The sequence below is a fragment of the Amphiura filiformis genome, chromosome 3 (assembly GCF_039555335.1).
Source record: "Amphiura filiformis chromosome 3, Afil_fr2py, whole genome shotgun sequence".
NCBI lineage: Eukaryota > Metazoa > Echinodermata > Ophiuroidea > Amphilepidida > Amphiuridae > Amphiura > Amphiura filiformis.
The window spans coordinates 52,065,898-52,078,613 of record NC_092630.1 but is presented as its reverse complement, the minus strand read 5'-3'; the positions used below and the strand labels follow the sequence as shown (position 1 = coordinate 52,078,613).

Genomic DNA, 12,716 nt, shown 5'->3' with positions numbered 1-12,716 from the left:
TTTTTTTCAGCCATTCTCATATTCATAACGATTAGTTAATAGATTTCATATTGCCCGCGTTATGGTTTAAATCCATTACTTACGGATATGTTTTTAATCAACATTATTCCAATAATTGCTTTGTCCCAAGAACCTCCGTCCGCTAGACAAATAATTGCTCACCCGAAATTAAAATTATCAAGATTTTCAACGTCCCAAATTCTGGAAGTAGACGTATTCCCGCGTCCCGGGACATCCGACATTTTTGTATGAAACGGGCTAAAATTAAATTGACTTCATTTTCCCGCCATCTTTAAAAATTGCATTGAAATAAAGATGCACATCTTATAAAGGATGAATAGTATTTCAATGGTGATGACCTGCATGAGACGTTTCAAACTTGCTCATTTTATATTTGGCCTATATCGTACCAAGACAGATTGCTACTAAGAATCTTAATCTTCCTCTAATCTTCCTTATCCCATTAACCATATTAACGTCTTACGGATATCCTTGATACCCGTAACCACTCATTTAACCACCATTACATGTACTATATATACTAGATTATACTTCACCAATCACCATACCAATTTCTCATATTTTTCCTCCTGATTTTAAGCGGGAAACTGTCAACTATATTTTACCTAGCATCGTGTCACTTGCGCTAAAGAATTTGACAACTTGTTATAAGAATTCCCGACTAAATGTACTTCTGATTATGGGCTTAAACTGACCAATGGCATTGATGTCATGTGTTAAACAGATGTGTGGTATTAGTAGTATACAATCATGTAGTTAGTAAAACTGATCATAGAAAGAGACAGACTATGGCAAAACTGATTGACCATTGACGAACAAATCTGTCAAGATTTGGTACTTTGAGATCTCACACTTTTAGGACAAAGGTATACAGTGTTGGTTATTTTAAAATATTTTAGGGCAGTATTATTAATAAATGCAAAATTATATTACTGTAATATGTTAGTACAAACTCTTTACAAGCGGGGAGAATCCCAAATAATACGGCAATCGTCAATAATTTTATTTAGCTGGAAAAAGTAAAACCAACCACATAGCTCTAGAGCTCTGTGGAAACAAACACATATTCTCTATATTTAATAATATCATGACATCCGCCGACTCAAGACGGTGGATCTTTATTTATCTTTTGAATCTGAGAATATGCACCTGTAAAGCTTATATTTGTCAATATTGTAAATGGTATTTCCTTCCTCTTATTATCATGATTATCTCCACTGTATCAGGTGTATTATACAATTCAGTATCTTGAATTCTGAAGTGAAAATCCAAAAGGAGTGTGTTTGCTATGCAGTATACATGGTATAAGTACTTTCTATATCTTCATATAGGCGAACTTTAATGTACAATCTATAATGTGTACTTCTATATAACCATAAAGCTTTATGCTAACAACAAACATACTTCGAGAAGAAGTCATACTTCCATCACACTTGCTAATTAATTCTTCCGGAAATATTTGAGGCACAACTTGTTTCTTCATCAGCTTATGTGTGTTGCGGGATGCTATTTACTATCACTGATGAAGAAACAAAGCGTGTCTCGGAAAGTTCCTGGAGAATTCAATGGTAAGTGTAGTGTAAGTTGAAATTCTTCTTCCAGTGTGTATGTCTCTATATCTGTACTGCATGAAGCTTTGTGCATTATAGCAGCATAACTGGAATATACTTATGCAATTGGTAAATCTTATAATAAATAATAGAATGTGAAGTTATCTATTCCAAGCCAAGTTTTCTTCCTAATAATACTACAAATTTAGTTAACAGTCGAGTCATGCGGCGTTGAAATTTAAAAAACAAATCCAAAAGGAATATCTGTTCCCATGAAATAAAAGGCAGATTTTGACAATGATGATTCAATTCTCTTGCAAAGCCCTGCAAAGCTTTTCATCGCTATACCCATCGACTTTTGTCAATACTTTCCAAATACCATCCATCGACAGTTCGTCGGCCTCGAAGCGATTGACAATCTGTCTTTTAACGCTTAAGACTTCCCAGATTTTGCAAACTAATAATACAACCCATCTTACTGAAAGTTTAATACCTGAGGTTGAAGTCTTTCTTTAACAAGTTTTATATTCTAATGTGCTTGTTTTCCTTGCACCTTTCTCCTTATCAATCTCAGACATGTGCTTTTAAACTTGTTTCTGTTTATGTTGCGTTGCACGTTCCTAAGAACAGGTTAAAAGTGACCGACTAGATCGAAGGTTTCAATGGAATGATTTTAGAATGATCAATTTAAACGTTCTTAAAAGTTCAACAAATTGGTAGAGGTTTTATGAACAGTCTGTGTAAATTCCAGGAGCTTAGCATTTGATCATGGAGGCTTTCTGACTTGATTGATAGCAATAACAGACCAATGTCTCTTACATTCTGAATTGTGATTTTCTTTCAAATGTTTTTGCAAGAATCTTTTAAAATTGAAAGTGATCCACTAAACTAATTAATATGCATGTTTTACTCATGGGTCCATATGTATCTTTGTGTTGGTTAAAAATTAATATGATTCTGATATTTTCAAATTTCTGGCACTTTGAAAACACATTAAGCAATTTCAACATTTTCATTAGCACAAGCCATTGGAATATCAAGGGTTAAGCGTTGATCTTCACTTTATATAAGGATCATGTAAAACATGTTAAAGTCATCTGGTAATGTTTTAACAGTTATGAGAAAAATTTGCAATGACAATATGATATTGTAAACACACCATAGAGTGCAATGACCATTCAAAGTTTCACTTACCCGAACACGGTGTCTCTACTCGTAGTATACCACTTGTGTGCCCAAATACCTCGCCACCTTGTTCTGATAATTGAACTGCTTCAGTAACAAATTCATAAGTAGTCCTCCCTTCTAAGCCTCGTACAATCCGATACGTAAAAAACTTGGACAATTCATCCTGTACTTCAAATGGTGCTTCTTCGTCCATTTTATCAGAAATTTTTCTCTTTTTCAGAACAACTCTGATGAAATAAGTGGTGTGGCGGACTTCTTCTAACCATTTGGAATAGTCTATTGTGACATGGTCTCCGGTGATCTCTGTTGCAACAGGAGCTGGAAGATGTCGTGCCATCCTGGCTCTCGCTGGTGAAATGAAAAGATGAAGATGAAATATTACTATAATAAAATGAAAGCATCTTCTGATTGCGGTGCTCTTAAAATTATGTATAAGGCAACGAGGTTGAATATTCTGAGTAGTAACCATGGTGGATGGTGAGTGCAAGAGACTTGCAAGTGTGTTCGCCTCTCTTTAATGCTCCAATGTTATTAAAGGTAATGACATCAAAGTACCTGGACATGCGCTGATATCAATATAATGACCCGTTGCTCCACATATCTTCCTAGGTTTGTCTCGACCATTTTCCCACCACAAAGTGTTATGTTCCTTATCATTTTACCACAGTCTTGTTAAATCGGAACTTAGGGGTAGGAACACTATTATTACGCAATTAGTCTTCACCGCATATGGTCAGATGTGCATCTCTAGATCTCAAACACGGGCGTCATTGTGGTTATTCATAGCAGACAATGTTTCCATTTAATGTGATGCTAACCCGTTTATTGCGGCTTTCGTCATACTATCTGCATTTTTCCTAAAAATTCCCATTATTATATTTGTATATGAAAGGTAAACCCAATATTTTTGCAGAAATTCAGTGAACGGTAAAATTGGTCTTGCCGCCAGAATCTCATGTTCCTTTAAGTTGCAGCTTTAAATATGATCTACATATTCATAATTAATATTAGATGCGTATGCAGGCCATAATTATAAAAATGTTATGCTTAAAACTTTTAGAAATCGCCGTTTAAACCCCTCAGCATCACCTTGAGACCGTACATTATCGTTAATCATGTTATTTTTAATATATTTAGACATATGTTACACCCCCTCGCAGATAAAAAATATGAACAAAATTAGAAGTTCAGCAATTGCTTATTTCCTGAATCATGATCATCAAGCAATATCATGAGCGCATAGACGCAATATGGTACCAACTTACTCATCGTGACGATGTTGGACGTCATTAGTAATTATGTTGGCAACAATTAAAAGGATTCCCCTTTGTTTTACTTTATTTATTACTGTTGAACTTGCCGCTAAATACGTGGGGTACGGTACAGGTATAGGCATATGAAAATAAAGCTTATTAATTTTTAGGATCTCTGATACTAATTTACTACACTTATGGCTACCAATTGCTGTAGTTGCCACAAGAAAAAAAAATTAATCATATACCAATTCATTGTTTTGTCATTTGATTATTATCATTATTATCATCATCATTATTATTCATTACAATATGATAATACTTCACATTATGATACTACTTTTATACTCTTTATTTTGAATGTTCATTTATTAACACCTAGGTCTAAATTATGTTTATGTTAATTATGAACACACGAACGTGTCAAACGTATTGCTATCGGTTAATTATTAATTGTATAATGTGTATGCAATCTTCATTTTCATGATTTTTAATCATATTGGGCGACACAGCGCAATATTATCTGCTAAAGTAACGTCTGCATTGAATGTTTCTCCGGATATTCCTCTGCGTATCATTATATGTGTCCGGGTGCAAAGTCCTTGCCCATGTTTCACTGTGATAATTCTGTAAGACTTATGTTCGTAACTGTTTTATTCCCCTATCAAAATAATTAATGTCAGTATCTAAAAAGTGGAGAAAGAAGTGGGTTTTTTTATTTATCCAAATAACCAGGAAGCCCAGGTATATTTTCCCCTTAACACGTATTAATACACGCAGGTGCATGTACAGACTGAATCACCTTAACTTTAACCAGAGATGTAAGAGCCACATGCCCACATCCCGGCTTCGAAAATTTTAAAACTTTCAACGGAAACTGAAGGCAAATAAATAAGTATTTACCATCCAGCTATAATATTTACGGTAATTAACTGTTACCATCCTCAGGCAGTAATGACTGACCGACTGTCTTCTTCACACTTGGATGATTTTGGTGTTTCTAGAAGATAGTTGTAAATTCACGTAAGATTCCGTGCTCGGACTGCGATAGTACCAGAGCACGTGCTGTCTCACCGATGTACACACTATCGCAGTCCGAGCACGGAATCTTCAAAGAATTTACGACTGTCTTCAAGAAACACCAAATCATCCAAGTGTGAAGAAGACAGTCAGCCAGTCATAACTGCCTGAAAATGGTAACAGTTAATTACCGAAAATATTAGCAGGTAAATATTTATTTATTTGCCTTCAGTTTCCGTTGTCAAATTTTCTTGGAAATAACCATGAACTACCGGAACGTATGAGCCTACATAGCGGTATGTTGGTGCTTGAATGATTTGTTTAGTGTTTACCGATCGTTTCTTGCTGTTGTTTTTGAATGTTTGCAAAAATACCTTCATATTAGATTTATACCTGTGTTACATTTACGACTGCTTTGCAGATATTTATTAAACTGTTTTGGGAACTTTCTGAACATTTCGGCCTATCGTATCCAAATCGTCAACAAATTTGATTAATTACTCGAGACATAAGCTCAGTCTTGAAACACATAACATTTCGTGGAGGTATTCCGCCAATCTTGACTTAAATTATTAACATGTTTGATATAGTACCTCAAAAAGTAACGGTCTGATGCTTACCTGCACGCACATGTGCATGTTTAGCGCTTGCAAGACACCACAAAATGAACACATCCTGTGTTACCTTGAAAAGCCTTCTTTCGTCTAACCAGGGAAGTCCCTGGTCTAAGTGAGTACTAAGGCCATTAAGAAGTGCGTGAGCAGAACGCATGTTTATTTTGCGGTGCAGTGTCTTGGATGTGTTTGACATGCATGCGAGCGTGCAGGTACCTATTGGTCCGTTACACCTTCGGGCACTTCATTAATCTAGCTATAACCATGATAATCTTCATTAATCAAATATCTTCCAGGAATTCAAGCATTGTCTCCGATCGAGGGTTGTCCTAATCCCTCTGAATATATATGACATTAGCTATGCTTCCTGAAGATTCATATAATTTCCAATCGGAAAAACAGAGATTTGTAAGCGAGGTGCCGTTGCCAAATTGGCTGAACATCAAGAACGTGAAATGTGAATCCGGCGCAAAGGTAGTCCCATAATCACTTTTAATTACATGTTGGGCATTTGAGGTCAAATAGATCGACTCAATCTAACATGGACATTATCTGTAAATCATGGACTTATAGATCATAGATAGTAGAGGGAGGGAGCTGGAGGGATACATTAAATGTCAACTGAAACGAGGATGTGACGTTGATCATTAGCGTCATTAGGATCAATCTTTCTTATGCGCAAGCACTCATGACCATGAACCGACGTTGAATCCTTTTGGACGTTGATTTTGCTCAATCCTAATAAGAGTTGCTTCTAACATCTACCTAGAAGACCAGATCTACTTGAAATTTACATAGTTGATTCACTGAGCGCAACCGAGATTCACTATACTGTATTATTATGTTCGTTTGCCCCGTTTGTTTGAACAAGAACCTTTTTCACATTTTTTTGTCTTACCTGTTGTTCGAATCCCGTCACAGATAACCCATGAAATCTGTAACGGATCGCACTCTTGAATTCCGAAGCTAACATGCTGACATTCTGTTATAGCCGTTTCGTCGCCACGACATCTGACATTGGACAAGACGACAGGTCGACTTATCACTCCTGCCGTAGCCATCGGCATAGACGCTACAGCGCCCCCGTAGCCTAACTGTCGACATGCTACTTGTCCTGCGGCTTGGTTCCATCCCAGTCCACAAATGTAGCCCCAGTTTTTACTTATCGGATCGAATACTTCTACTATTCCTTCGCTGTCTGTAGTCCCCGCTATTAATTGTATATCACCTGGCGCTGAAAAATAAAAATGGAGAAAAAATAACGTTAATATTGCCGAATAAATAGCGCTTCTAGTTCTACCAAAAATACTTCAAAGCCATTATTTATAAAACGCCATCAGAACACTGAGAAACAATAATGAAGCCATACATTAAGTATTATGAAATCATTTTAGACCATTTCAATGTCACCCATGATATAATATAAAATGTCCGTTAAATACTCTGGCATTATGGCGCTATACTTTGATTTTTGAAGTTTGATATTCAAACCTGATTAATTGCCTGCATTATTAATATGACACAAATTGACTCTCATTCAATTGCAGGTTACATGTTAAGGTATTGTGTTTTCCGTTAAGTATTGTGTAATTCCCATATAATGGTTGAAGTTCAAAGTGAAAATGGCGGCCTGCCGAACACATTACAGGTAAACATGGCCATTGTATCGGAAAACATTTATGATTTATATCGCTTTCCTGAATTCATACGTAGTCCAGATCCTGACACCTTTTGGCATTTGCGAGACAGTTATTTTTAAACGAGGGAAATGTTTAGTAACATGGTAAATGTATTTCATGTCCGTTGTTTCACCCAGTGCGCACAACCATTCATGGCAACAATCACGAAGCTTAGCGCTTCTACCGTGTTTCTTTACTTTCCAACCTCATAACATTAACGCTGTTTTTTTGGCTATCGGAAAAGAAAGAATAAGGAACGAAAAAGGCGAGAATGAACAAAGAAGTTACTTGGACTCCCGGGATTCGAACCTTAGTCCCATCCACTCGGGTTCCAACTTGAGATCACCGACCGGTAGCCACATGTCTTTGTGCTGGCCCGGCCAACGAAAGTGTGTGTATATGACTTGGGGTGATTGCGTCATGGCATCACGTGGGGTGCATGCATGCGCAGTGGTTTTGCTTTGCAGGATTTTGTTAGTAAGCTTTTATCAGCTTATCATGATAGAGTTAGGGTAAACAGAGATGTCTTTGCATGCTTGTCTTAGTCGTGAAGCGCCATGTCCTTAAAATGCTTTCTGGTCCGATCACCTGTGTCCTTTACCATGCTTATGGATGCATGTTGTGACGTAACCTCTAACGAAGGCATAAGAGATTTATTTTCCTGCATAATTATCTAAAATAATCATTTGTTATCATCATCATGATTCATGGGTTACGAATACATATTCGGATGATTTTTCCAGATCATTTTCATCATAAAGTTATAGAAAGTGAAAAATCGTCTAAATCTATACCACTTCAGCATTTTCAGACGCCAACCAAATGTTCAGAAATAGTTGAAAAAAATACCCTAAATTCTTACACGTTGTCTGTTATTGTGTGTTTTATTAAACTTCATATACGATTAATTTCTCAGAAGAACATTGGAAGGTAAATTGTATTACGTCTAACAGAATGGTTTACAGCATTCCTTTAATACAGGCTTGGTCGATTAACAATAATAGATAATGATATTAATCAAATAAATCGACATGTATTAAAGGTATGCTATATATAAACCATTTAGCTAAATGTAATACAATTTCTTTTGATAATAATAATATGTATGACAATGTCGACTTTGTTTGCACCGATTCAAATTGTTTTCATTTGTAAAGTGTGCAGATTTTTTCCTCATACTTATTTGCTATTGAAATTGGCTCTTGATTTGCCCTAAGATTTCTTGTCTAATACTGCACCATGACTCATTTCATCATGAAGTCAACATTCCCATGGCTTGTAGCCAATTCAGACTTCCATGGATCAACGCAATTCTATTACTGTCTCAAGACACAATTGATCATACTGCTTAACTTAACTTTTCATACAATAAAATGTAGGTCTATCCCTGATGTGGGAATCGATCTCTAAAATGTTTCCTCAAGAACATTATTATTCCCAGTAGACATGATGAACAATCGCTAACCATGCTATTAAACTATTATTATGACAATACAGAACGGGAAAGAATTCAGGTATACCAGTTATGTTCACCCCTGTATATCCTAAGCAAAGATAAATATGTCAAAATTAAAACAAGCATGTGCAGGGTGGATATTCTTCTGAGAGGGGACTGCCACATAACACTTGAAACCTCACAAATTATAATTGCAAGCAAATAATTGATATGCTGTAGCATTAGCGCCAAGCTGGTTTGAAATGGGGGGGGGGGCAACCGGCCAAAATCTTTAAAAGTGGCTGAAAAGAACAAAAAATGGGTAATTTTGTCGAAAGATGGGGAACACGTCCCCTCGGGATAGGAATATTTGTAAATTACTCTCAAATGGAAATAATTAACCTTTGAAACTTTAAAAGCCATAAATGATTTTTTCAAACCTGATTTTGGCATAATTATTATTTATAATGTTTACACATGTCCCATCGTAGAGATGATCGTACACTACTTTGATTGGCATCCGCCAAACATACCAAATGTGTTGTGTTTGTATATAACAACCGAGCAATTTTGAAGAAGTTTCTTTAATTTTAGCTCATTATCTCGGTTTTTAAAGATGAAGAAGATTATTGTCTGAAAACGTCAAGAGAAATTATGTCTATATTTTGTGTGATACTTGCCCAGGCTGCAACAAGCAAGAAGCAAACTTTCATCACTGACACACCCTGAAGGGTTTTATGAGTTGCAAAAGTCAATGTCAAGACTGATGCTTGAAAAGTTATGAAAAGAGTTTGGGAGATATAAGCAACAACTTCTGACTTGAAATAACACGTCCCTAGAATCGCATCAGTGACACTCACTGACATACAGATGAACCACTATGTCGATGAAAGGATTGGAGCCTGGCGAGAATTCGTGGCACACACCCAACATGCCCAAAAAGGCATATTATGCAAGTATAGGAAGAGTAAAGGGAACTTCTTGTCTGCTTTGAAACATTAACAAGTAGTTCTCTCACCACCCTGTCGTAAGTTGCCTCCCAGACGTAAACCTGAATAGGGGCATATTTGAAATCAACAGGATATTAATATCATTTTTATTGATAGTGAACTCATCTATATCTCACATTTGCCATAGACAACCGCTAATAGGGGGTTAGCTAGCACACCGATGACCCAAAGTAAATATATTTCAAACAAATTGGCTTTGGGAGATTATTTTGGAGTAAAATATCAATATAACTCTATTTTCTTCCTTTATTAAGCATGTTAAGTGTTTATGAGTTAAGTGCATTTTTACGGAGTGCCCATCTCTCTTTTTTTTAAATAACGATTAGGCCAGACTCCAGTCCAGTCCATCGTGATGTTGCTGTGGGGGATCGCCAAACGTCCTCTATAGTGCCCTTGAGTAAGTCACTTTATCTCGGTTACTCCTCTTCACCCAGGTGTAAAATTGGGTACTTTTAAATGCTGGGAAGGTAACAGACTCGCTGTAGAACAATATGAAGGCGTCGCCGGGGCTCGAACCCGCAACCTTCCGGGTACATGGATATGAGTCGGAGCCCATTCCGCTCGGCCATCGTGTTCTCTATATACGTCCAACAAAGAGAAACGAGGAGTCAAAATGGTACGATTTAAATGCATCGGTGACATTCAATGCTACGAGCTCGTAAAAAGCAAATAATATACAGAAGTCGAAGTCGAGAGCAAAATGCAAAGGTGAATCTTGAGTGAATGGGAAGTGAATCTGGATTGGGAAGTCATTGCACCGCTATCATATTGCTTCTTTCCGATTATATACAGTCTGTGGCACCATACACAAGGGATCTTCATGTGGGTTCTTCTTGATGGTTCACCTGAAGTCCGGGCGTCCCGAGCGTCCATCTGAGGTTGGCTCTGTCATCACTGTATCTATTGCGTGGTAAAGAAGAGCAAAAGGTGTTCACCTCTCTATTATTTTATGTTGACTGCCCTATAGGCATCGGCCAACGGAGTCTAGCACGAAAAAAGTCCTTAAATGAAGTTATGGGTTTTGACACTGCGGGTAGGTGAACAGACATAAGACATTTTTGCTGTCCAAGCTTGACATTTTCGAGTTCGACCATGAATTTACACTTGCTAAAAGAGGAACTTCAAAACATGAAGTGCAGATCATTATTTGGCACTTTACCAACCTAATTCAATCATCATGCATTATAGGAATGCATCCGTTACAAGAGGTTTAAAAAATCGTACCTGTGATTTCTTATAATCAATATTAAAGGGGCATTGAGAGATTTCACAAAGAGTGCGCCCTCAATTTTGATCAAAGTCCAGGTTTTTCACATGTTTGCCCATATACTACTCAGTATCTGAAATGGTTAAGCTTAAATCAGTATCTTTCATGTCAAATTGTACCATTTTGTAATTAATGTCTGGATCCAGACATTAAATTCCTCACACAGTTCTATAGGAGAAAAGCTTAACGCAGCACTCACAATAATCTCTTATTTTAAATTTGATAGATTTTGTCCGCTAAATTACTGCTTGGTAGGTTGTCGTATTCGATCTATCAAAACAAAATAAAGCGAAATTTTCTGATTTGATTTTCCCAAGAAATCTATCTGAACCCCCTTTAAATTAATGCAACTGAATGTCAAACGGACGACAATATTATCATCACAAGAGTGGCAACAACTTTTTTTTCAGAGAAGTTTTGATAAGATTCTATATTTTGACAAAAGTTAGTACCAGAGAAGATGTAAGGATTAATGAATGCAACGGGATTACTCTTTATCCTGATTAGTATTAATCTTCTCTGACATCGGCGTATTAAACAACCAGCTAATAATAGTAAATACTAATAACAGTACAATTAAACCCCGTCGGATTATCATAGACTTGCAATATAAATCATATCATGCAGTTTGTCCTATGGTTTGGGATTACCGAGAGGCTTTAAATAATTCTTGATCTTTGCCAGTCTGCGAATTTTCTGTATCGTCTGAACCGTTCCTGCATGAAACGCATCGATTTATAGACAGGGATATATAATTGTTATGCACGTGTAATATCACATGAGAAATCAAAGAATCGTCCTAAATGGTTCACTGGTAAACTGTGACAAGTATTGACTCCAATCAATTATATTTCATAGTTATTTTAGCAAGAGTAGCATATCACGCATATTTGCTGTCGTCTCATTCAGACCAATAGATAAAATAGGATTGTGATGCGCTTTATTCCATAGTTCACTGAACTGAGTGAAAACGCACCAAAAACTCCAAAGGCCGTCCCCATGTTTGCGATGTTGGTGCTTCATTAAGGTGGCTGTGTACTCTCAGACATGCATGTAGTAAAAGTGCAATAACTTTGTAATTATTCGCGCAAAACATATAAAAGTATACATTTTTATGAAGGCAAGACATCAATAAATCTTAATATAAATACAGATTTGGGGTAAAAACAACAATTTTGAAGAAAATCACAAAAAAGGGAGTTTTTGGCAATATTTGTTAGGTACATCATAACAAAAAAACACTCTTTCCAAAATATTTTATTTTGTTTTTAGCTCAATCTTGAGGCTCCATTCCAAAACCCGTTTTTTTTATTTTTTGATATTGGCCTTATTTTTTGAGATATTGACCATATAAGGCATCAAAATGAACTTTTAAAATTCAAAACGCCTATTTGCACAAAATGATGCCCAAAATCGGAAATAGACCAAAATATAAAAAATGAGAAAACCGTTTCTTGAGTCGATCATGCTTTTTACGATGATCATATTTGCTTACCTATAGATGCTGTATTTATTGAGTTATCGTGTACCTAAATCGTCATTTTACCGAGAAAATGAACATTGAAATAATGGCCGTTGAAGTTTAAAGTTGTCACACTTTGCACTTTCATCGAATCTCACAGGAGAATGCGACAGTTTTCGTTTTTGAAACTTATATTACGTGAACATCGGGTAAATCC

At 36.3% G+C, this 12,716-nt stretch overlaps 1 protein-coding gene across 1 annotated transcript in view; it reads right to left on the bottom strand.

The window, feature by feature from the left end:
- The window catches only part of LOC140148699 (uncharacterized), a 47,565-nt gene that overhangs the window by 16,230 nt on the left and 18,619 nt on the right, over positions 1-12,716 (bottom strand). Inside the window, exons 2-3 of the mRNA XM_072170740.1 lie at positions 6,545-6,880; positions 2,766-3,107 (exon numbers count right to left, since the gene is read on the bottom strand). Coding sequence (XP_072026841.1) covers positions 2,766-3,107; positions 6,545-6,880 — 678 coding nt within the window. The remainder of the gene's footprint in view (positions 1-2,765; positions 3,108-6,544; positions 6,881-12,716) is intronic.